The 27,465-nt window shown below is 41.5% G+C and overlaps 1 protein-coding gene across 9 annotated transcripts in view; it reads right to left on the bottom strand.

Annotated features, from left to right (window-relative positions):
* Positions 1-27,465, bottom strand: part of JAKMIP1 (janus kinase and microtubule interacting protein 1) — a 343,790-nt gene that overhangs the window by 98,745 nt on the left and 217,580 nt on the right. For 8 of the 9 annotated variants that reach the window (XM_073610357.1, XM_073610340.1, XM_073610326.1 and 5 more), the window contains exons 11-14: positions 24,964-25,047; positions 9,726-9,788; positions 4,415-4,513; positions 492-593 (exon numbers count right to left, since the gene is read on the bottom strand). In XM_073610357.1, coding sequence (XP_073466458.1) covers positions 492-593; positions 4,415-4,513; positions 9,726-9,788; positions 24,964-25,047 — 348 coding nt within the window. The remainder of the gene's footprint in view (positions 1-491; positions 594-4,414; positions 4,514-9,725; positions 9,789-24,963; positions 25,048-27,465) is intronic. The other variant, XM_073610383.1, reaches the window with a different exon arrangement.

Consider the following 27,465-nt stretch of genomic DNA (forward strand, 5'->3'; position numbering starts at 1 on the left):
CATATTGCGGTCTCAGCTAACATGGCATATCAATTCAAACTGAAAAGTGATGCCAGTAGATACCAGTCAAGTGTTAAAAAAACCTATGCCAAATAAAAATAAAACAAACCTTAGTCGGTATGGCCATCACTTCCCTTTACAGAAGTTTTATAAGTTTGTCCACTATAGAACTGACAGGTCACATTAGCACGAGATGGTTTAACAGATAATGGCTGCCTCTTGTATGTGAAAGCCATAAGTGTAGTTTAATATTACATAATCTGCAGCTCACAGTGGACTCCAAAAACACAATGTTAGCTTGCATTACAGGCTTACACAAGACACATAGGCCTTACACAGGAGAGGATAACCATGCATGACGGCACAATATTGGAAAAACCAGTAGTAACAGGTTTACGAGATGCTTCTGTCAAAGTGTTGGTTTTAATAGTGAGTTAATGGCAGTGAAAGACATGGGATGCACTAGAAGAGGGAAGTGAATCTGGATCTACCTTAATTCCTTCCTGCTGACAGAATAGCTGCAGAGCGCTTCCATTATTTTCTGGGAAGCTGGCTATATGGAGGTTAAAGGCTGGAGACCTTCGTTCTCTCTCCTGGGGAAAAATGTGTTATTTCACATTTAAACCTAGTAGGAATGTAATGGAATATTGCCCTAATATGAACACAGTGTTGAAAAGTGGCAGCTATAAATACGTGGGGCTGTTTATGCAAAACCTTTAGACATATTATACGAGTATATCTTTGCCCTTGGACAAAGCACAGCGTTGCTCTAGGCACCAGATAGGGCTGAGATGTAGCAGTTTTGTACTGTACGCAAAATCAACAATATAAAGTGCAGAACCTGACATATTACCATCTCATTTAAGAATACAAGAAAAAAAAAAAGCAGAGGCTTGTAAAATGCTAAGAGCTATTTATAAATGATTCATACCTTTTTTCAATTGAATCCAAATAGAAAATTGTGAAAACATTATAAATAGACCCCTAAGTATCTCTTCAAATCAAAGAATTGCAACCATTCACACACAATCTTCCAAAATACTTTGGAGAGTTATACCTGTATAGTAGAACTGAAATACAGCTGTACCCATACAATGCCCCCTATACAAGTGTTGAAATCAATTTTGACTCATGCTGTACAGTTCCTCCAAGAGGTGTGCATATCTTAAACTGGGCACAAAGCTTCTTAAGGTATACTAGGATTAGATGCAATATATGTTTTATAAAGTACAATATTTCACAAATTTACGAGACAGGTGGATTCTAGCTGCAAGAAAAGGTTGTACCCTACATCTATAGAGATGTTTGACATTAGTGTTATGGTACAGAGTAGCATGCAAAAGTTGACATTCAACTTAAAAAAAAAAAAAGAAAAAGGAATTAGTATGTTGACAGAAAACTGAATATGAAAACTGTAATAGTACAAGCCGAGTATATATCTAATTGCAATGTAAAGTCATCAATGGGCCAAAAGGAGGAAGTGTAGAGAGCCAGTGTAGCAAACAATGATATATCAGATTTACATAATTGACTCCTGGTTGAATTATTTAGTGGGTTAGTCTACATCTGTGGTACCCCAGTGATAAAATGTAACTAATGGAGATCTTGGTCTTTCAGTCGCCCTGCTGTCACTCTTTGCTAAACTTCCTGCATCCCCCAAAATGTAAAGCCTTCCTTATAATAGCTGCATTAAACTTTTCAAACATGTTCTGCTCCACAGAGTATATATAGGTCTGCCTTACCATATTTCTGCCCTGTAATTCTATGCAACTTCTTCCATTGGCTAAGCTCAGTAGATTATAATCAGAAATGTTGGCATCTTTATGGAGTGGTCAAGAAGGAAGCTCTGCCACCGCAGATAAGAGGGCCTAAGTATTTAAGTGTAGAGATCTCACTAACTCGCTAACAGAATCACCAAGAGATGAAAAAAGCAGTTGCGTGATCTAACACAACACCGAAATAGTTTTGGGTAAACAGACCCTTTAACGTAGTCACAAAAAGCTTGTAAGGAGATCCATGAACATGCACATACTAGCAAATAGGAGGTCTATCTTTCCAAAGCCCATATGTATGAAATAAGAATACCACTACATGCATCAAGATGAAGTGGGAAAACAAAAATGGGAAAATACATTTTCTGATTGGTTGCTATGAAGCACTGCACTCCCCACATCACATTTTGCCTTTTGACTAAAGTTTGTGATGCTTTAAAGAGATCTTTACTATGTCCAAAGCAACTGGGAAATAAATGATAGGCCAAATTGGTGGAAAAAGATTTTGGTGTCAACATTCATATATAAATCTTGCAGGGGCAAAAGTAAAAGTACTACTTTATAATAGTGTTTAACAAACCTTCAGGTATTTTTTGGGGCACTAATTACAAAACCTGTGCATGTGTGAGGTTACTTGTAAATCATGCACTGTTGGTGGGCCTTGGGAATGGATTTAGGAAACTCTTCTCTAGTCTAACCTGTCCAAGTCTTAAGGGTTCATATACACAAGAGCTTGGGAATACAGGGGCTGGTTATCACTCCTGCTTAAGTGAGCTTCAAACAGTATAAGACAGCCACTGCATCGGGAACTACCAGCCATTGCTTTTTACTCTGAGCAAACCTTAAACCAAATGTGTAATTTGGCTCAATACATCCTTACAATCCCAGCTTCTGATGTGCATTCAACAGGTGTGAGGAACAACTGTCAATCACCCTCACAGAAACAATGGTGAATTAATTACTTTAAGTTTTTTTAAATTTTAATGACATTTTTTAATTAATCTATGAACTAAAAAAATTCTGCAATGTATCTCTCTAAGGGTGCTAGTAGACCCTACGTCTATCTTATCAGTAAAGTGGTTCACCCACTGCATCGGTTCAGCATAAAAATAACCATTGATCACTCTCTTCATTCAAACAAGCCTGGAAAATTGGGATCCAAAAATAGGTGTGTGTAGCACATCATACTTACTTATATGTGTCACTATGCATCATTACTGTAGAGCAGGCAGGAAATGAGGCCGGTGATTGACAGGTGCTGAGAGCTAGCTAAGCACACTGACAGTTCAAACTAAAGTGTATTCCTGATATACCTGTTTAAGTTTTGTTTCATGTTTTGCATGTAAAACCTCTTTTATGTGTTTTTATGCTTGCTGTATTAACCAAGTTAATTTTTATAGTTTGCACTCTAAAAATACAGTACTATGTAGAAAAGAATGAGCACATTTATTTGTTCAGAGTTTATTCGTGTGTTGTAGCTAGGGCAATGTCAACTGTAAAGAGTGAAGGAAAAATAAGATGTATTCAGTAAGGTAATGCTATAGTGCAGGACATTATAGGAACCAATCATATGTTATAATACTGATGACCGATCTCTGAAAGAGGTATTCTCATGTCAGGGGTTCCTGCACACCATACATTTGCCTTATTTAAACTGGATCTGTACTCAAAAACAACTACACTGAGCACAGGAATTTAAAAAGCAAACACCTGGAGGATCTCAACACCTGTATGTACCTTGATTCCCCCCAGTGTATCCTGGAGCCACTCTATTAGACAAATATCTACTTTATCCCATGAAGATGGTATGTGGCCTCACCACAGCTTTAGTATGACTGATGGCTCCACTGATGAATGGTAAGACCCCATAAGGACAAACATAAAAAAAAAAAAAAAATCAAAGTTTGCATAATACAGGACTCTGGCCCAAGAAGTACATTGGAAAAGTGCAAGATGAGCACATGTGCACATTCCTCTGAGTGAATGCTCAGTTTGGTTGATTTTGTTTGTGTACAGCTACACTTTAAATAAAATAATCCATATGTATTGTCATTTAAATCATGTAAAGCTATATTTTTTGTAGTTCTAAAATCAGGCTGAAGTTAAGAGGTTTCATGCTGGGTGATGGAGAAAAAAAAAGGAGGATTAAAAAAAAAAAAAGTGAACAGCATGCAAGAATGAAGATGGCATAAATAAGAGTGAGTATATTCAAATACAAAATGGGTTTTATTAACGGAAAATAATGAATTTTTTCTTCCCCAGAAAAACAAACAAAAACCACCCCCCCCCCCCCCCCCCCAAAAAAAAACATACATACATTTAAAATGGGTTAAACATGCACAACAAAAACATAACATTTAAAAACAGGATTAACAAAATTCACAGTTTACAATTGTATGTTAGACATGCATAAAACGGAATGGCAGAGGAGACACATGGAAATTGTTAACACTTCCTAATCCAAAAAAGGGCAATAAAGGGTTAGACACTGATCACTTTTCATGTCAATTCATAAACTCAGGGAAATGTATTAAGGCATCACATGTCACATCTCCTGGAAGTGAAGTGTATTATATATATTTAATCCGGGACTCAAATGCAATCTCTGCCCCTGGAGACAGTTTACTGAGGGAATCTCTTACTTCCAACTCTAACACCCGGAACTCTAACAGTTCATTCTGGTCTTTGGCATCCTGGATTTCATTTTTCAGCTGGCTCTCCTCCAATTCAAACTTAAAGATCTGAAACAAATCAAACACAGCATTATAAAAGCAATCACAATTTCTGTGCAACCTCTTTGTATTCATGGAACAGAGTTAGACACTTAAGTCAAAAAAAGTCTGTTTCCAAGTAAGTGCTGTCACTGCCAAAATGTCATACTTTTCCTGTGAGTCCAGGCCTTGGTTCTGTTAGGGCTTATGTTGACGGGCATTCAAATGTAGCTGTATTGAGTTTTACTGAGTTATAATGTAAATCACACAGTTTTACTGCATTGAACCCGCTTTGCCTGCATGTCAAACAACGTCAATAAGACAGTTTAGTTCTAAAAGTAGGCAATCCAACACAAAGCAGGTCAAATGAAGCATATCAACGGTCATGCTTACTGCTCTATTATAATCCTTGACAATTTGCTGACTTGTGTTTTTTTAGGTTCTCAGATATGCCTCCTGACATATCTAAACCTTGCACCACTTTTGCGTGAGCGTCAAAATAATTCCTGTACATACAATTTCACACAGTAGCGCAGATATGATCTATGTCAAACACTACATGACCAAAAGTATGTGGACACCTGACATCGCATTTTGAAATCATGAACTTGAATATGGATTTGCACCCTTTGTGGCTATAACAGCCTCCTCTCTCCTGAAAAGACCTTCCACAAGAATGTTTTCCAGAAAACACATGATACAAATGTTATAAATTGAGTCGCAGCTCAGTGAGTAAAATAAGAATTTGATCCCCTACCAACAATAATTTTGGCTCCCACAGACTGTCAATTCAAGAAGGTGCTCCTAACAACAACTCATTATGTGTATAAAAGACACCTGTACACAGAATCCTTCTTACATTCAAATCTCACCACCATGGGCAAGACCAAAGAGCTGTCAAAGGAATTCAGGGACAAGATTGTGGACCTGCACAAGTCTAGAATGGGCTACAAGACCATCTGCAAGAAGCTTGGTGAGAAGGAGACAACTGTTGGAGTGATTATTCGCAAATGGAGAAATACAAAATAACCCTCAATCGCCCTTTGTCTGGGGCTCCGTGCAGGATTTCACCTCATGGGGTAAAGATGATAATGAGAAAAGTGAGGGATCAGCCAAGAACTACACGGGAGGAGCTTGTAAATAATCTCAAGGCAGTTGGGACCACAGTCACCAAACAAACCATTGGTACCACAGTCACCAAACAAACCATTGGTAACACAATACGCCGCCATGGATTGATATCCTGCAGCGCCCACAAGGTCCCCCTCCTCTAGAAGGCACATGTATAGGCCCAGTCTGAAGTTTGCCAGTGAACATCTAATGGATTCAAAGAAGGATTGGGAGAAAGTGTTGTGGTCAGATAAGACCAAAATTGAGGTCTTTGGCATTTTGACTCGCTTTGTTTGGAGGAAGAAAAATTACCCTAAGAATACCATCCCTACAGTCAAGCACAGAGGTGAAAACATGCTTTGGGGCCGGTTCTCTTAAGGTACAGGCAGAGTTTGCACATCAAGGGGCCAATAAGTGGGCCATGTATTATAAAATCTTGGAGAAGAAACCTTCTTCCCTCAGCCAGAACACTGAAGATGGGACGTGGATGGGTGTTCCAGGATGACAATGACCCAAAACATACCACCAAGGCAACAAAGGAGTGGCTCAAGAAAAAACACATTAAGGTCACGGAGTGACCTAGCCAGTCTCCAGACCCCTGATGAAGTCACGTGACCCGTGACGCCACGCGTAGGGACAGGACAGGCACCTTCCACTGTCAGAAGTGTACGAGCTCGCCGCTCGTCGGTTACTTGCGCGCTCTGCTATACATTGTGCGAGTACGATTTTTACTGTGAATAAAGCTACTTGGTTTTACAAATTACTACACTATATGGCATCCCTTTCCTCTTTTGGCCACCCTGCCCCTTGAGGATCTAAGGTATACAGAGATCCAGTACGGGACCCAGGACCAACCCCCCATGGGAGCAGCTGTGAGCGGTGTTTGATTTATGCTGTAACCTCAGTATAATGAGGTAAGGGGCCATTACCCACTAGTGTAGGATTGCTGCATGAAGAGGACTGAATATCCCTCCCTGATCTATACACTCCACATCCCCCACCTACTCAAGTGATTGGTCTATGAAGAAAGTTTTCCGTTTTGTACTATTGCACTGTTTGGCACCTTAAGGACTGATAAGTTATTGAAGATTGCTTTGTTACACAAGCCACTTTTTTTTTTTTGGACTGTATATATGTTTGTATGCTGTATTTGAGCACTTGCTGCTTGCACTGGACAATTTAAACTATTTTATACGTCTGGAGATCTCTCCGGACGTACAGTGTAACATTGTATCTCTTTGTTTTTCATTCCACCTTTTTGCAAATTGGGTGTATCAATCGTTTTCGTCACTCATATTTTATGCATCACTTGAGTTTCACTGCATGCTTTTTAACGTTCATGTTGATTTAATTGCATTTTTGCACAAGTCCGGATATTTATATGTACCCTTCTTTAAGATTAGTTATATTTAATTTTAACTGGGACCTCACAATACTTTATACTATTGCACTCACTGAGAGTACACCTCACGCCCATGCTTTGGGCTAGCCTTTTACACATTTAGATGTTCAGCACTGCAGTATACCTTCCACCTATTTAATTATTCATTTACTTGGATTAGCGCAGCACCACACCCACTTGCTAGCTTACTATACCAATAGGGGCCAGTTAGGACCCTATCCAGTGCAAGCAGCTTTTCCCTTTGCTATTTTATTTCCTACATGGTAGATCAGGAATAAAATACTCTATACTAGTCTCCAGACCTTAATCCTATAGAAAATTTATGGAGGGAGCTGAAACTTCAAGTTGCCAAGAGAAAGCCAAGAAACCTTAAAGCGGACCTTCAGTAATTTTTTCATCATCTTATCATATTAAATCTTCTGCCCTTGTTGCTTTACTATCCAAAGTTAAAACATTTTTTTTCTGCCAGTAAATACCTTATAGAGCCCACTTTCTCTTCCTTGTCTAGTAAAAAGCCTAGGCTTATGACATCATGCACATCTCTCTCGCTCACTCTCCTGAGAGTTTGCCAGGAAGGGAGGGGGGATGAGTCATAAGAGGGCCCATGAGAACTGCAGGGCTGCAGAGCTGGAGGTGTGCCTCTGTGTGTCTGTGTAAATCCAGGAAGTGAACAGGCAGCAGCTTCAGCTGCTCACAGTTAAAATGGAGGCAGCCAGACTTAGTGGAGGGAGATTTCTGCAGCAAATTTGGCAAGTACAGAATCACAGTATATATAAAATAATATGCAAAGTGGTTGGAGGGAAGCTTGAGAATGGCAAAGATGTTTTTATTACAAATTATGTGAGCAGACTGCAGTTCCCTTTTAAGGATTTAGAGAATATCTGTAAAGAGAAGATCTGTTTGCCAACAAGGGTTTCCCCACCAAGTACTAAGTCATGTTTTGCTTGGGGATCAAATACTGTATTTATTGGCGTATAACATGCACTTTTTCACCCTGAAAATCGGGTGCAAATAGTGTGTGCGTGTTATACGCCGATACTGCAATTTGGGCTGCCTAGGAGGGAACGGGGAGGGGGGCAGAATGAGAGCCGTCAGATTACATACAGCGAGAATCTCCTGTTTACTCAGTGGCCTCTATAATAGGAAGTCCCATCTCCTGAGCCTACATTGGACCAGTGTTCTGTCTATCGTAGAAGCCGGTCCAGGAGGCGGGACTTTGTATTAAAGGGGCCGCCGAGTAAACAGAAGATTCTCGCTGTATGTAATCTGACGGTGCTCGTCCTGCCCCCCTCCCTGCCCCCCCGAGGCAGCAGTAATCTAAAGTGAGGCATTGGTCATTGATCAGGCTGCATTGATGAGAATTGTGAGGTTGCAGATGGGCATTGATCAGGCTGCATTGATGGGCAATTGTGAGGCAGCAGATGGACATTGATCAGGCTGCATTGATGGGCAATTGTGAGGCTGCAGATGGCATTGATCAGGCTGCAGATGGGCAATGGTGAGGCTCCATTGATGGGCACTGACCCTTATTTTGCTTCAAAGTTCTTTATTTAAAATGTATTATTTTTTTCCTGAAACTTACCTCCTAAATTGAAGGTGCGTGTTATACGCCTGTGCGTGTTATATGCCGATAAATACGGTACTTAGTTTGCTCACTGAACTACAACTCAATTTATAACATTTGTATTATGCTTTTTCTGGATTTTTGGTTGATATGCTGTTTCTATCATTTAAAATACATATATGATAAACAAAAGTGGGCAAACTCACAAAATCTGCAGGGGATCAAATGATTATTTTCCCCACTGTAGATGAGAAGATCTGGCTCACAATTGGAGTTCCAATTCATCCCAAACTCCACTTTTGTTGAGAAAAAAAAATCCTCTCTGGGTGATAAATGTACATTACAGGAATTGTAAAACTGAAGAAAAACTGTTTGTTGATGGCATTTCTGGGAGTGTTCTGTACACTAATGGTGTACATAAACATCAATAGTTAAAGCCCTCACACGGGGCAGACTCCATTCCGATCAGCAGGGGATCCACTCACAGATCCCCTGCTGATCAGAGCTGAGAGGGCAGATGACAGGTCCGTGTACGCTCAGTTTATGCAAAGTGCACAGGGACAGAGCTTGCTCTGTTCGATGGGCAGCTGAGTGGAAACAGACTCCCCTATCAGTTTACACCCGACTACCTCCGATCCAATCCACCTACACAGGGGAGAACAGATCCCCATCTGTTTGTTTTTAAAGGATTGGACCGGATGTAGGGATGAACGTACCGTCCGATCAGGTCTGCCTTAAAAATTGACAGGTGGACCTCATCGGAATGGTCTTGTGAAAGGGGCCTTCCAAATGGTTGCAACAGGAGCAGTACTTTCCAACACTCTGCTCAAAGACAATTCTGAAACCAGCCATACACTATTAGAATCTTTTTAGTTCAGTCTACAGGCTGAATGAAAACAAAAAAATCTTTTGACAGGTTTCTCTATCCACACTAAACAATGTGGATGGGATGATCTCCCACAGTGACTATTGTATTTTCACAGCCGGCACCAGCAGCTGCCAAATACCCAAACAGAGGCTACACCCCAATTGGATGCAGCCAATGTTCAGCCAACGATTTTGTGCCCTGCTCTTTCAATAGGACCATCCCCCCCAATTAATAAATCATCAAACATTAATTGGCAACAGAACCCGTGAGCTGCAGATGTAGACCTATATTATCGTACCTTTTCTGACAAGTCTTGATTTTTCCGCAGAAGCAGCTGTTTCTCTTCCACCCACTTGGAATCCTAAGGAAGAACAACAGTGAACAAGCAACAGATATTATATTTTCCTCATACAGAGCCATCCAGTTTTGCAGCTCTTTACAAAGTACATGGAAGTAGTCACGATTCCTACTTTCAGTCCAATGTTCCCAGAACAGCCATAAACATGCATACATAACTTGGGTGGGATTGATCTGGTAGAATGTTTTTGGAGAAGGTAGATAAACCAGCAAACATGGAGGGAACTTCTACAGACTTGAACACAAACCCCCTTGGTGGGAAATAAACTCAAGATCCCAAACATGTAAGATCAGAGGGCTTAGCACATCAGTAACTAGTGCGGCTGTCTGATACATCTAGACACAATATTTACCATGCAATCAAAGGAAGCTCTACATAAAACCATTTTCAAAACTAGAAGAATCTTTAAAGCTTATCCAACACCCAAGAATTCAAATTTATTATATTCCAGCTTACTAGTTCTTAGATAGTGTCTATATTATTTTTTAGTTTTAGGCTTTTTTCCTTTATTTTCACCTGCGGATCTTACCAGTAACACACTTCCTGTCCTAAGGTGACAACGCTCACTCACTGTACTGCATCTATGGAGGAGCACTCAAGAACAGGAAGTGTATTAGAACTACAGAACAACTTTCCTATCTTCATAACACAAGGAGTGTCTGTAACCACAATAGTGAGCTAAGCAGGGCTGATGGCACTGAATGGGTTTTTAGGGTAATAGGCACAAAGCGCAGGAAGTTCCAAGCACATGGTATTTCTGGTACGATCAACAGGAATTTTTTTCCCTTATTAAAAAAAAAAAAAAAAAAAAAAGATTTTTGTTTGAGGGTGGCTTTACAGTGTAACCATGGTTTTCGTACAGGTTGGCTGTCCTGTGGTTTTGGTGAGTTTTCCGAAAGTGCAACAAAACCATGGGACAGAATTCTATGGGAAAGTGCAGCTAACCCGCATGAAAACCGTGGGTACACTGCACTGCACCCACGCTGCTCGAGGCTGCCCTTCTTCAAAATTTTTAAAACGTACAAAATACATAAGCCCAAACTGTGGGCTCATACAAAAGACCATACATACTGTGACAATGGTAGATTTAAGAGACCAAAAGTGAAAAAATAAGATAAGTTCATTGTTAGGGTTTAGGTACACTTTAATAACATTCACAAAATAAAGATAATATTGTGGAAAACAAGATCTTCAAGCACAGATAATTTCCTGCTCAGTAATTCCATAAAGGAATACCCACTGACTATCACTATGAAATTTATTTTCGTCTAACACTGCAACAGAAATATACACTGCACTGAAGCTCCCATAATGCATTATTTAGTGTCCTATCACTAGGCCAGAGCACGCCTGTGTAAAGAAGTGCTTAAGGTGGACATCGATGGATCAAAATTTGAACAGGTCAGCAGGGACCAAACAAATTTCCATCAGTGTTTGGCTGTCCCTGTTTGACAGAAGTTGATTGCTGGAAAACACTGCACTCATCAGTGGCTGCAGTTGGTTATCAATGTATGCTGACAGTGCCAGGTGCCGCTGTCAAAACACAACGTTACGCTGCAGGAGATTCCTCTATCCACCTTATCTGCATGGATAGAGGAATCAGTCTTTTTGGGGGTTTTTTCCCATTTAGCCCAGTGGCTGCATGAATAATAAAAAAAATCTTCTATGGCTAGCCTTAATTTTACTTAAATAATGATTTTTATGTATCAAACTGGGGTGGCTTGGGAGCACAGTAAAGTAAGACCAGGCACCTTAGGATGCCTTCTACAACAAGGTTTTTTAAGTAAACCTGTATTAACAATGTAAACCAGTGATCCTGAACCTATTTCAAAGAATGATGACATCCTTTAACAGTATCCAAAATCTCAAGGCACTCCATTCTAATGTGGGCCCCTTGTGAAATCAGAAGACAACCCCCCATCAGAGTTCTCAGATAAACCCCCCCCCCCCCCACACAAACACATCAGAAGCCTCACTACCCACCCCCCTGCCCCCTTCACATCAGGGTCCTCAGTCCTCCCCTTTTAAATTACCCCCCCCCCCCTTTAACCTCAGAGTCTTCAGCCCCCACTCCCTCTTCGCATCAGAATGCTCAGTCTTTAACATAAGAGCACTCAATTCCCTCAACTTTTACATCAGAGTTTAGAGTCCTCAGGGACCCCCTTTACAGCAGAGTCCACACTCCCTCGTTCCACATTGAACTCCTCAGCTCAGGCCCCATCCTTTCAAATTAGGAGTCCTCAGGCCTCCCCTTTTTTAATCACCCCCCTTTTGTATTTACCCCCCCCCCCATTTCAAATACACACAGCAGTCATTTCATAGTAACTGGAACAAAATTGGCATCCCACAGGCTAATAAATGAAAATGCGGTATTCACCTTCCCGATAGGTGATATCCTGGTGGGAAATAAAGCAAGCAGTAAACACAATTTTTTACACTTGCACCTACAGGAAAGCCTATAAGGATTACCTGTAGGTACAGTGAATATCTCCTAAACTTGCACTGTGTAGGAGATAATCACGCTGCCGGCGCATGCACCCTTAAAGGTGCAGCATACCATGCCACACCTTCAGAGCTCATGCCGTAAATGAGGGCTCTCGCACGCATGCACAGGAGTGACGTTATCGTTTCCCGGCCACTCATTTAGCCAGAAGACCGGGTAAAGATGGAAGCCCTGTCAGCCGCTGGAGGGCTTTGTTTTAAGTTAAGTCTTGCATAATGTGTTAGTATGCAATGCATACTAACACATTATAACATTACTTTGCAGGGGATTTTTTTTTTTTTTTTTTAAGATGCGGTTTACTACTGCTTTAACTTAAGTCAACTAAGATAACTTCAAGCTGAGAACATGTATATTGCCCACATGTAGAGGCCTCCTACAAGTAGAATAAATAGCTATAAATATGTACTTGTATCCCCCATCACTGAACACTAAGGACCTGGGAGTTCCATAACCAGCAAGTTCAAACTCTTGGACATGTCTGTATTGTATCTATTCTATACCAAATGAGACTGCACTACATTTCAGACACCACTACAGTGTGACTAGTTTGGCAAATATTAAACTATATCCAATATCTTTTTGAAAATTTAAAGCCACAATTAGCTTGAGTGTGAACATATAAAGCCTGCCAATGGGTGAGATAGGCCACAGACACACACTCCACGAAAATGGTTGGCACTATCATGGCAAACACAAAGTACCCAAAAGCAATGACTATTCTGCACGCAATTACTGTACCCATTTCATGCCGGTGAGTCATTTTCAAACTACAGTTCTTTTCCAACAAATCCCACATTAATGAATGTATTTCATATGCTCCCAGTATGCTCCCAGTTGTCTCTCAGCTTTGTTTGGTTCCACACAAGACTGTTACGTCCAATGAACTTACACACAGATCAATGATCATTTGCAATCACCTGGCAGGCCAAGCAATGAGAAGTCTTGTTTCCATAGTAATGCTAAGAGAGCAGAACTCTTGTGGCCTTAGCAAGGTAATTTAGAGGAGAGTAAAGTATTAACAACAACAGAGAACCTTTTTACAGGCAACCTGAATAGGAGCTCTCTCTCTCTATTATAATATTATATATATATATATATATATATATATGCTGGTATACTGCACATATCTGGATATACAAAGCACAAGATCCAAGTAATAATCTTCTGTCTTGTGTATTTTGAAAATATGTGCTTATTGATTTTCTGGCTCTTAAAGTTCTGCAAGTACGCTGCACTACTCCATGTGAAAAGATGACTGACACAGCTCAGCGATCCACAGTGTGCAAAGGTGTTTGCTTTGGTAAACTAAATCACCGCTAATATTAGGTGTCCTATGCATATGGGTGCTGCTGAATTATGTAAAACTATTATTTTAGTTTTTTTTTAATTTTTAGAATGGGGTGTCTCGAGACGCGTGTGCAAAATTGTAAAGGGTGCCTTGCCTGAAAAAAGGTTGAGAAACACTGCCCTAGATACACATTAAAAAAAACTTCAAAGGTCATATGGCACATGCTTTTACATTCAGACTTGTGTTGCTTGCGGTTATGCTGGCCATGCAAGTAACAAAATGATTGATTTGGTGGCTTATAGTGTATGTAAACCCAAACAATTAACTTCTACTATTTGCTCTCTTTTGATCGATTATAAATACCATTGTGTTTTGTTATATCTGTTCAAGAAGTGCGAAAATGTTCTTGTTAAGCTGGCCAGAACTCTTGTGAGCTAAATAACTTTCTGTAAACTCAGCCTGACTTATTTTCTACCATTAACTCCAGCTATTTCTGTGGACTCCTCTCCTTATGTCATGGAAAAGGGGAGGGAGAGGGAGAGAGAGGGAGAGATGTTCTGTAGTCTTGTAATCCAGAGGTGCAATAGAATTGGTAAACATTGTCACCCTGGTACAGAAAATGTGTTAGTGGCAAGACCACAAGATAAAAATGGAAAAAACTGAAAGCAAAGGCAGACATCACATCTAAGGACAGGTAAGCTACAATATGTTAATCTTTGTTCTTGGTTGACTTAAGTTAAAGCGGTAGTAAACCGCATCTTAAAAAAAAAAAAAAATCCCCTGCAAAGCAATGTTATAATGTGTTAGTATGCATCCCCATAATCAGGGTTGGAGGTTCTTTCCCACCCAAATATCTCTCTGAACCTCTTACAGGTCCCAAATGAAGAATGATCAATCCAGAGAAGACCAAGTCAGTCCTCTGATCAGACTACCCCGGAACCTGTCATCCTGCATGGGTGAGAATACCTGAGTACACCAACTGCACACAAGTCATTCCCCGTAAAGGGACCACAACCTAAATATGGGCCTACTACAGTGTCTGTCCAGGACAAATCCTTGGCATCCTGTACAATATGCTTTAATGCTTTTATCCACATATAATGGGAGGTCCCACAGAAAATAAGTGAGCGGTGGGCAACAAACAGAAGTACCAACAGGTCCACAAAAAAACAAGGATTAAGAAATCTGAAAAAATGTAGGCGATAGCTTGAAACATCTTGCGGATGAAGTTTGCATCAGCTGAGGTTTAAACATCCACATGGTAACACTTGTGAGAACATGTAAACAGATAACCAAATGGCAGTCCTGCAAATCTGGGATACAGATGTTTGATGCTAGAAAGACCATTAGACACCAACAGACCTAGTGGAATGAACTCTGAAAGTGAAAAGAGAACCATTTCCTTAAGGGCAAAAGCCCTGAAAATAAGTTGTATGACCTATGAGGGCCTACGGGTAAAATAAAAAATAACTGTTTCTAGGATGTGTGCCTCTGTGTAAATCCAGGAAGTGAACAGGCAGCAGCTTAAGCTGCCCACAGTTAAAATGGTTGCAGCACGACTCAGTGGAGGGAGATTTCTGCAGCATATTTGGCAAGTACAGAATCATATTATATATAAAATAATATGCAAAGTGGATGGAGGGAAGCTTGAGAATGGCAAAGATGTTTTTATTACAAATTATGTGAGCAGACTGTAGTTCTTCTTTAACTACTTCAATACCGGCGTATAGTCATATGATGTCCGCAGGAGGGCTCTCCCATCCTGGTAGGGCGTCATTTGACGTCCTCCGCTTCTGCGGGCCCCCCTGGGCCTGCAGTGCGGCTTTTGGGGATCGGGCGTTTCCCTCGGGACACAGCCCCTCCCCAATCAGTGTAAATAGCCAATGAAATTCGCCCTTTACCTCATGAGCGGCTGTGTCCAATCACAGCCAGTCACTATGCAGATCAGCGTGTGCGCCCCTGCGGACAAAGCCCAGCCCCGATCAGGGTAAAGAGCCAAAGAAAATCCGCTCCGTCTGCACGATCCGCCTCTGTGGGAGTCTTCCGCCGTGTGACGCTTCGGTTTTTCTAGCACTTCTTATAAACCAGAGGGCGGGGCCAGGTGACCCCGCCCCCTCTTACAACACAGGGAAAGCCACAGGGAAGTCCCGTGCGTCAGAGGAGGGCGGGGCCACCCGGTGTCCTCCGTTATATAAGAAGTGTCAGAAGAACCGAAGCGGAAGACTCCCACTGAGGCGGATCGTGCGGACAGAGCGGAGAAGAAGCCGGAGGAAGATGAAGATGGAGAAGAAGATGGAGAAAAAAGAACACCGAAGGAAGACCAGAAGAAAGAAGATGGAAGAAGAAGAAATTAATAAAGTACTTGTCAAAAACTGTCTTTTGTTTTTTTTTTAACCTTTTTGACACATTTTTTGTGAAATGGTAGGGGTACATTTGTACCCAATTACCAATTCACATGGGGGGGCCGAGATCTAGGGGTCCCCTTGTTAAAGGGGGCTTCCAGATTCCGATAAGCCCCCCGCCCGCAGACCCCCACAACCACCGGGCAAGGTTTGTGGGGATGAGGCCATTCTCCCCATCAACCATGGGGACAAGGTGCTTTGGGGGGCTACCCCAAAGCACCCTCCCAATGTTTAGGGCATGTGGCCTGGTACGGTTCAGGAGGGGGGGCGCTCTCTCATCCCCCCTCTTTTCCTGCAGCCTGCCAGGTTGCGTGCTCGGATAAGGGTCTGGTATGGATTTTTGGGGGGACCCCACACTATTTTTTTTTCAATTTTGGAGCGGGATTCCCCTTAATATCCATACCAGACCTGAAGGGCCTGGTATGGAATTTAGGGAGACCCCCATGCATTTTTTTTTTTATTTTGGTTCGGGGTTCCTCTGTGGGGAAATTCCATGCCGTTTTTATCAATGAACTTTTATGTGTATTGCCGGACCGACAATTCATTATAGCCGGCGCTAGCGATAGTAGTTTTACATGACTTTTTTTCCTTTAGAAATGTCATTTTGCTGTCAGACTGTTCTAAACACGGGAAACATTTGCCCCTTTACAGGTATACTATAGACACCCCCCAGGTACAAAATTTAAAGGAATATTACACTTTAAGCATTATTAAAATCACTTCTCCCAAAAAAACGTCCTTTTTTAAAACTTCTTTTTGCATTGATATATGTCCCCTGGGGCAGGACCCAGGGCCCCAAACACTTTTTATGACAATAACTTGCATATAAGCCTTTAAAATGAGCACTTTATGCATGTTCGTGTCCCATAGACTTTAACGGTGTTCGCACAAATTTTTTACCTGTTCGCATGTTCTGGCTGCAAACCCGAACTGGGGGGTGTTCGGCTCATCCCTACCCAACACCTAACTAAAATTTATGTAAGACATTGTCACTGCCCTGATCTATCAACAAGGATCCCCCTCCCAGAAAGCGTTCGCTCCGATTGTGTCAGCAGACTGCATGAGCGCCATTTTCCTGACAATATTCCACCATCAGAAACCAGAAGAAGACGCCAAAAAAAAAATGTCGGGTGTGCAGCAAAAGAGGAGTTAGGAAAGACGCCAGTTTCCATTGTCCCCAATGTCCCTCCCAACATTAGCCCATATTTCTAACAGACTGCCATTTCCCCGTTTTCAATTTCTGTCCTGAATATTTCCCTGTGCCTCAACCAACCATATAATTGCCTTCCATGTGAACTGACCCTGGCCTGTTTATCGACTATGCCTCTGCCTGTTATCTGCATTGTTTATGCACCATGTTTCTGGCTTTCACGTGAACTGACCCTGGACTATCAACTATGCCTCTGCCTACCGTCTATTTCAGCCTTTTACCTGCACTGACCTCTGCCTGTTGACCATGTTTTTGCCTGCCCCTTGGACTAATCTTTCACCCTGCTACACAGGGGTCTCACATATGCAAGGGGCTCCAGAAGAGTGTTCTGAGTTGAGAAAAACAGTTTTTGATTTTCTCTTTGTTTTGTAGTTCCCAGAACAGAGTCTGGAGTCCGGAGGCTTCAAAGCGATTTGGGTGGGAAACGCCTCTACCCCAGTCCCCACTCTTTCCTGACTGAGGCCCTAAGCTTGATGGTCCTGCCTGCTGCCTTGACAAATACTTTGGCCGTGCTGACAATATCTCTGCCTGCACTGACCCAGGACTTTATGGACCATATGCCTGTTGCCTGGACCAATACTTTAGCTGTACTGATCACATCTCTGCCTGCTGCCTGTACTAACTATGGACAGTATTCCTGCTGCTGCATGGACGATCCTTTCGCTGCTGCTGACCACATCCCTGCCTGTTACCTGGACCAATGCTTTGGCCTTGCTGACATCTCTACCTGTACTATACTGACTATAGACAATATTCCATGCTCTCCTCTGTGGACCACTGCACTATTAAAACCGCAGGTAATCTTTTCTTTACACTTTGCTCAGAAGAATGTATTTTGGTTTGTAATTGGTATGTACAGTACATGCTATGTGTTAGAAATATGAAGGGCCTTCAACAATGCAATAGGTTAGCAGGAATTTGTGTGTGTAAATTATGCTCCTAGAATGCCTGACGGTGCTACTTGGATGTTGGGCCTCTGTATGAGGCCAGGCTGTGTAAAAGTCTCACACATGTGGCATCGCCATACTCAGGAGGAGTAGCAGAATGTATTTTGGGGTGTCATTTTTGCTATGTACATGCTATGTGTTGGAAATATCTTATAAATGGACAACTTTGTGTAAAAAAAAAAAAAAATGCCATTTCATTTTTCCCCCCCACATTTTCCCAAAACTTCTGGAAAAAAATGAACCTGCTCAAGACACTTATTATGCTTCATAGATTATACATTGGAGTGTTAACTTTCCAAAATTGGGTCATTTTGTGGGCGCTTCCATTGTCCTGGTGCTCCAGGGCCTTCAAAAGTGAGATCAAATTCTCACAGATCAGGTTCTCATCAAATTAAATGTGTAATTTATGCTCCTAGAACACCTGGAGGTGCTACTTGGATTTATTTTGGGGTGTCATTGCAAGTATACATGTGCTGTGTGAGAGAAATAACTTGTTATTTTGACAATTTTGTGTAAAAAAAAAAAAAAAAAAAAATAAGTCTTTATTTTCCCAAGGAAAAAATTACAACTTCAAAAAACTCACCATGCCTCTTACTAAATACCTTTCCAAAATGGGGTCATTTGGGATGTATTTGTACTTTCCTGGCTTGTTAGGGTCTCAAGAAATGAGATAGGCCTTCAGCACATCAGGTGTGATCAATTTTCAATGATTTGCACCATAGCTTGTAGACTAAATAATATACACTAATTTGGGTTATTTTTACTAAAGATATGTAGCAGCATAAATTTTGGCCCAATTTTATGAAGAAAAATTACTTCTTTGCAAAATTTTACAATAGAAACTAAAAAAGTTTATTTTTAAATTTCTTTTCGCTCTTTTTTTGCTTATATTGCAAAAAATAAAAAAAAGCGGTGATTAACCATTTCAGCCCCGGAGGATTTTACCCCCTTCCTGACCAGAGCACTTTTTGCGATTCAGCACTGCGACGCTTTAACTGACAATTGCGGTCGTGCGATGTTGTACCCAAACAAAATTGGCGTCCTTTTTTTCCCACAAATAGAGCTTTCTTTTGGTGGTATTTGATCACCTCTGCGGTTTTTATTTTTTGCGCTATAAACAAAAAAGAGTGACAATTTAAAAAGAAAAAAAAAGCAATATTTTTTAGTTTTTGCTATAATAAATATCCCCCAACATTTTTTTCCCTCAGTTTAGGCCGATATGTATTCTTCTACATATTTTTGGTAAAAAAAAAAAAAATCGCAATAAGCGTATATTGATTGGTTTGTGCAAAATTTATAGCGTCTACAAAATAGGGGATAGTTTTATGCCATTTTTATTTTTAATTTTTTTATTATTAGTAATGGCGGCGATCTGCGATTTTTTTCAGGTCTGCGACATTATGGCGGACACATCGGACATTTTTTACACTATTTTGGGACCATTATCATTTATACAGCGATCAATGCTATAAAAATGCACTGATTACTGTGTAAATGACACTGGCAGTAAAGGGGTTAACCACTAGGGGGCAGTGAAGGGGTTAAGTGTGTCCTAGGGAGTGATTCTAACTGTTAGGGGGCTGGACTTCAACACACAGGACAGTGATCACAGCTCTCGATGAGAGAGAGCTGTGATCACTGTCCTGTCACTAGGCAGAACAGGGAAATGCTTTGTTTACAAAAGCATCTCCCCGTTCTCCCTCTCCGTGACATGATCGCGAGCACCCGGAGGACATCGAGTCCGCGGGACACGCGGTCATGGAGACCGCGACAGGTGCATGCCCGTGACACCGTTTCTTAAAGAGGACATACCTGTACGCCCTTTTATCAGCGCCATTCTGCCGTCGTACATCGGTGCACTGGTCGGCAAGCGGTTAAATACCACCAAAAGAAAGCTCTATTTGTGAGAAAAAAATTATACAAATTTTGTTTGGGTAGTGTAGCATGACTGAGTAATTGTCATTCAAAGTGTGAGAGCGCTGAAAGCTGAAAATTGGTCTGGGCAGGAAGGCTATTTTTTCTGAAGGTAGGAAAACTCTGGCTTGGGCTGTGTCCAAGATAAGACCCAGGTATTTTAGTGAGGGCTAGTGGAAAGACTTTGAAAAGTTGATCAACCAGTAGAAAGTACTGAATCGCCCTTTAGAAGTTGGCAGACAAGGTTATAACCGAGGACTCATTCAGCAGAAGGTTGTCTAAGAACCCCGTGACTTGAATAAGCTGGTTCTGCAGAAAAGCAATAATCAGAGCAAGCATACAGAATTTAGATACCGGAAAAAAAAAATCTGTTTAGAGATTTTAAGTCCAATATGAGTCGGATGCCCAAATTAGTTTAGCAACTGTGCATAGGTCTGAATAAAAACTTCAGAACGCTTCCACTGAAGGAACTGGTCTAACCCCTCGATGGCACATGGCAGCCAGCAAATCACCTCGTTTTCTGACACTGCCAGACTGGAGGGTAGAAAGTGAGAAGGGGCAGAGACAGAAATTCTATTTTGTACTCCTTTGAAGCCACAACTTTAACACAGAGGTCCGGGCCATCCCAGATCCAGACTAGTGCAAACGTCAATAGGAGTTCCCCCAATCCAAGGAGTACAGACTCCCCTTCATTATAAGCAGGGCTCCTGGGCAGGCTTGGACTTGGGAGTCCAAGTGATAAAAAAGTACTAAGCCTTGGGTTTTGCAGTTGACACCTGGGAGATTAAAAAGACCCCCTTGGTGAGTAGAGGTAGTAGCCGTAGGAGCAGACTTATGCCGCGTACACACGAGTGGACTTTTCGACCGGACTGGTCCGACGGACTATCCGACTGACTTTCAACGTACTTCCAATGGACTCTCCAAATGAACGGACTTGCCTACACACAATCACACCAAAGACCGACGGATTTGTACGTGATGACGTACGACCGGACTAAATAAAAGGAAGTTGATAGCCAGTAGCCAATAGCTGCCCTAGCGTTGGTTTTTGTCCGGACAGCATACAGACGAGCGGACTTTTCGATAGGAACTGGATCCAGTGGAGTTCCGATGTAAAGATTTGAAACATGTTCCAAATCTAAAGTCTGTCAGATTTTTGACCGAAAAAGTCCGCTGCAGGTCCGATGAAGCCCACACACGGTCAAATTGTCCGCCGGACTCGGTCCGTCCAAACCAGTGCGGTTTAAAAGTCAGCTCATGTGTACGCGGCATTAGGCTTTTTCCTCTTGGGACAAGAGCAAGTGACTTTTTTGATGAAACTTTCAAGAGACTTCTCAAATAGATGTTCACTGTCAAAAGGCATGCGTGCAAGGCACATCTTACAAGCAGGATATGCGGACCAAGCTTTTAACCACAAAATCCTGCAGATATGCACACAGATATTCTAAAGACTTGGCAAAGAACATTCTCGATAACGTCAACACAAAACAATAAGGCCTCATGCACATGGACATGGACGTTAAAATAACGTTATAAAAACGTTTTTGCAATAGCGGTTAGCATTTTTTTTTGAAGAAAATGGATCATAAACATAAAAAAAAACTGGTGAGCGTCGTTTTTGAGCGTTTATCGACGTTTAACTGCATTAGAGCGTTTTTAAAGCTGAAAACATCTCTCAGAACCCACTAGGTTTTGGGTTTTTTTTACTGCTCAAAAATGCCACTGCCCAAAACTGCTGATAACAGCCTATGTGTGCATAGACACATAGGATAAATTGATGGAGAGTTTAATGACTGTAGAAAAAACATTTACAGCCAAAAACAGCTGCTGTAAAAACGTCAAAAAACATCCAGTGTGCATGAGGCCTAAGGCCAAGGGCGCCAGCTGTAAATGTTCTACAAGAATAGGGTCAATAAACACAGGTTGATGGACTCTATTCAATGGTTTTGTCCAATTAGCAATAGTTTGGAAAATAGACATGTCAGCAACTGCTGGTTGCAGGTGTGGGCCTGCAAGGGCAAAGGAGACTATTAAGGGGCTTTAGAACATCTATCAATATCCTCAACGGGAACTAAAGGTGTTTATCGAGGACTGAAATGGCAGGATCTACTACCAGAATAGACAATTTTTTTTATTAGATTCCATTTCCATTGGATACATTTTGGCAGAAAGCATAGGAAGGGTGAAAGGTCCGCCCCCCCATGGCTTTAACATTAAGATCAACAGCACAACCATTGGTCCCTCCACACATGCCAGGGTGCTGGGTGTAATCCTTGACTCTGACCTCACCTTCAGCCCCCACATCCAATCACTGGCTAAATCCTGCCGCCTTAACCTCCGCAACATCTCCAGAATTTGACCCTTCCTGACTAATGACACCACAAAGCAACTTATTCACTCCTTGATTATTTCCCACCTTGACTACTGCAACTCTCTCCTTAATGGCTAACCCTTACGCAGGCTATTCCCCCCTTCAGTCTATTATGAATGCTGCTGCTAGACTAATACACCTCACTAACCGATCAGTGACTGCTGCTTCTCTCTGCCAATCCCTTCACTGGCTTCCCCTACCCCACAGTATAAAATTCAAAATTCTAACCACAACATACTGTACAAGGCCATCCACAACATCGCCCCCAGCTACATCACCAACCTCATCTGCAGATATCGCCCAAATTGTCCCCTCCGCTCCTCCCTGGACCTCCTGCTCTCTAGCTCCCTTGTTACCTGCTCTCATGCTAGTCTTCAGGACTTCCTCCAGAGCCTCTCCCATCCTCTGGAATTCCCTGCCCCGGTATATCCGATCAGCCCCTAACCTGTCCACTTTCAGGAGATCCCTGAAAACTCACTTATTCAAGGAAGCCTATCCCACACCCACTTAACAACCCAATCAAATTATTCCCTGAATCTATTACCTTTTGTACCACCACCCCCTCCCTTTAGAATGTAAGCTCTACGAGCAGGGCCCTCCTGTCCCTTCTATATTGAACTGTACTGTAATTGTGCTGTCACCCCTCTACATAGTAAATCGCTGCGTAAACTGTTGGCGCTATATAAATCGTTAATAATAATATCCGTACAGGATTAGGCCAGTCCGCATGTAGTGCACATTCAATTTGGGCATGGATGAGAAAATTATTTTTGACTTTTTCACATGCCCATAGGGGCTTGTTTTGGCTGCATAAAATGCATGGGTTGAAATATCCTCTGCAAATTCCCCTACAAGATCTGCTTCCCCATCGCTTTCTTCCATTTCATCCTCAAACAGGTTTGGAGATTCCAACTCTGATTCATGAACAAAGTCAGGGGGAGAGAGGAAGTGTAGCATTTTTGGCCCCGGAAACCGAAGATTTACGGAGTGACGAAAGTTTTCCAAATAGTTCACATAGTGGCAGAGAAATTTGCTTTTGTCAGGTCATATGGTGTGCATCTGAAAAGGAGCTAGAGTCATAGGAATAGAGCAGTGTCATAATAAGACATTGCTTTGGGACAAGGGAACTGCTATCACCATGAGCAATATTCTGAGTTTCCTTTAGGCCCTCAGCAGAACGTATGGTATTCAGCTTTTTTTTCTTAGCTCCCTTGTGCCTGTGATCCGCCATTACTTAAGTGAGCTTATGCATATAATTGAAAATGTGTGCAAACAAAACCCTCTGCTTTTAACGTAAACAGTTAGACAGTGCCAATTCAATCTGTTGCAGGCTGGCTAGTGTGCTGGCAAATTTTTGGTTTGTATGTGATAAGCACTGTTGGTTGTCTATTAATGGGCAGGGACTGGTCCCAAAATTCAGGGAAACACTGCCTTACCTTATCCATGTCCATGTCCCTGAGCTCATTAGCACTCCAGGCTCCATTCACCGTCATGGTGAGCATACCCCAAAGGGGTCTTCAGGGACTGGGAACTACGATGGACCCAGGCCCTGGACCTGTAGAGCAGCCTGCGGCTAACTACAGGCGTTCCACTTTGTGCTAAGGTGAGTGCCTAACACATTAAAACTGGAGTCCCACAGAGTGGGTGGGGTTATATGGGCATGCATTATGGGTGGCCCTAGCATGTTTTTGGCATATGGTCTACCCATGGTGTATAAATAGAAGCCCTGTATACTGTGGTTTATGATCAAGATAAGGAATTATAGATGGAAAGAATATGTTACCTCAACATTTCATATTCCTGATAAGTGTCTTTTGTACCATGTAGTTGTATAAAGAAGTATCCTGTTCTCTTTGTATTGTTTCCTTTGTGTAAAATACCTGTTTTTTTGCCATTCCCTCTTCTTTCCCATTAAAATCTGAACACACTAATCATGAGAACACAGCGTGGATGGTTTTCTGGCTGTGATGAGAACTCTAATGATTAGACTTGTGCTGACATGCGCCCCCAGCCTTTCACCGGGGAGATCAGTATGTTTCTCCTCCCCTAGCTATTTGAGGTCCCTATGCAGCTGAGAATAAAGGGTATGTAATCACTTATAAAAAAGGGGAAAAAATATATATATTTTTTTATATGTATACACAAATGTTTTGCCTTTCATTTCTATTTTAAACTGAATAGGTTGTTTCTATTCTACAACCGTTTACAATTACGTTTAATTTTTAGTGATCCGAGGCAGCAAATTATATTTCTGTATTTTGGTGATATTGGCAAAAGATTCTGATTTGCTACTATGGGTTACTGCATTTTATCATAGTTAATACCTTTTTTCGGGGCTATTTTAAATATACCCATTATTGTATATTGATAATAGATCTCAGAATCAGGTGACTTACTGTTACACAGCTGCCCTTTATTGAAAGCAAACAAGCAAATCATCGTTGTTACAAATACAAAGCCCACCACCAAGCTATGAGAGCGGAAAGCATGCTGCCGAGCAGAACAGACACGGGCTTATGAAGAGGCTTCTGTGCAAGCTTTACCTGTCCTTTCTCACACAGAGAATTCTCCAAGTCTTCAATTTTGGACTGATATCGGAGCAGATCAGCCTGGAGCTGTTCCCGAGTCTGCAGAGGATGAAAATCGATCAGCAATTAACTCCTTATACACAAATGCTGGAGACATTAAAGGAAGTCTATCTGGAAAGAAATAGAAGATCTGCAATCACTAAGATAAGGGAGGAGTTTAAAGAAAATAGTTTTCTATGTGCTCTGTTCACACCATACATGTGCAGTGTGCAAAAAAAAAAAAAAAAAAAAGCAAAGCTTAACAGACATGGTGTGAGCAAGCCCATAAACTAAAATATGCAAAGGAAGGACAACAACACTCAAAGGGAAGAATATTGATTCCATATTTTATTAGATGATTATGGAGTAAGCAGGGGAGTCTTTTCATAGATTGGACAACCTATTATTTGTCTTGACAGTTCATTGAATGGTTGGTTCAGGTCTTTATCTTGCTGAAATTGAGCAGTTGGCTGAAGTCCAAATATGGTTACATAAACATTGAGATTAATTTTGTAAAAGATTAAGTGATAGACCTTGCTATATTATACACTATAATGTCAAAAGTATTGGGATGCCTGCCTTTGCACGCACATGAACTTTAATGGCATCCCAGTCTTAGTCCGTAGGGTTCAATATTGAGTTGTTACAAACAACAAAAAAAGCAAGGTGCATGGATGTGTCCAAAGGTACCATGTAGTTGGGGGGGGTATTAGACTTCGGCCGCTGCTCCCAAACTCAAGAGACCAGATGAGGAAAAACATGAAAATCAAACACAATATGGAGTTGGCCCAACCTTTGCAGCTATAACAGCTTCAACTCTTCTTGGAAGGCTGCCCACAAAGTTTAGGAATGTGTCTATGAGAATGTTTGACCATTCTTCCAGAAGGGACTCTGTGCAGGCCAGCCAATATTGAACCCTACGGACTAAGACTGGGATGCCATTAAAGTTCATGTACGTGTAACTGTAAAGGCAGGTGTCCCAATACTTTTCACAATATAGTGTATATGTGAATGGCAAGTAATGTGTAAGTCTAATGCCCAGTACACACGATCGGACTTTCCGACAACAAAACCGTGGATTTTTATTTGAAGGATATTGGCTCCAACTTGTCTTGCATACACACGATAACAGAAATGTTGACCAACAATTACGAACGTAGTGACGTACAAGATGTCTCCATTACGAACGCTAGCTTTATCTCCGGCTCGTACTGGATTCAGAGCATGCGTGGACTTTTGTACACACGATCGGAAAGTCTGACAACAAACATTTGTTGGCGTAAAATTTGAGAACCTGCTAGCCAACATTTTTTGCCGGAAAGTCCGACAACAAATGTTCGATGGAGCATACACACGGTCGGACTTTCCACCAACAAGCTCACATCCAACATTTGTTGTCGGAAAATCTTATTGTGTGTACGGGGCATAACACTTGCAGGTATTTTTAACTTTTCACAGGGATCAAACTACTTCCCCTGACCATGCCTTCATCTGCTTAAGGACAGTGCCATTTTTATTCAGGCATCCAGGTTATTCCAGGGTCAGATCTACTTAATACACTGAGAAGGTGGCGCCATAAAGACATAATCATATGCGTCCTGCTGTCTGTGCAAGTTTTTGATGCATTCACAAATATCTGTTAACCTCTCACCTTGCAACCTATTACAAAATGACATGCTACAGTTTAATTTAATTTGGGACAGAAGCAGAAGATATTGTTCATGAAACCCTGTAGCCCACAACCTAACAACCTCCCACGGGAGAGGTTTCTGGGAACATGAATGCCAAGCTTTATTTATGCAGATTTCTACAGATGTTATCACTGATGGTTGTATAGAAGGACTGTTTGGCAGCATTAGCAGCATGAGAACATAGGTAACTGATGATATCGTGCACTGGAGTTACAGTCATGTCTGATCTCAAGGACTAATAAAGAGAACCCAGAAAGGTATGTGTTACAGCGTTAAAGCCCCATCAACAGATCTTTTCAAATTTAGAAATGTGTGTCCCCCATATACAGTAATATTTAGTGAAATTTTCTTTCCAAAAATACAGAAAAAAGTTTTAAAGTAAAGCTAATTTTTCAACCCTTCTACCCCCACCTCATTTGGCTATACATACAGCACTGCATCTGCACATTTGTTTGGTTCTGATGTTATGCGGATGAGGTGTACAAAAATAGTCCCTTCTACAGAATATTGATTTGTCTATGCAATTTGGCTGTGTGTAGTCCATAACTACAGGTATGTTACAGTTATCCTTTCAGCCATTTTGTTTGGAATGTACAGGGGGTTCCTTTGCACATGGCAATCAGAAAAAAATGTAAGAAATCGAGAGGGGCCATGGGAACACAGGAAGCAGGTATCCACTTTTTACCTTAAAATCCCCTAAAAACTGTATTGAAAATGCTACTGTAAAATAATACACTTCATACTCACACTTCCAAACACCCATTTCTACAATCTTCAATCCATTGCT

The sequence above is a fragment of the Aquarana catesbeiana genome, linkage group LG01 (genome assembly GCF_042186555.1).
Source record: "Aquarana catesbeiana isolate 2022-GZ linkage group LG01, ASM4218655v1, whole genome shotgun sequence".
Taxonomy (NCBI): domain Eukaryota; kingdom Metazoa; phylum Chordata; class Amphibia; order Anura; family Ranidae; genus Aquarana; species Aquarana catesbeiana.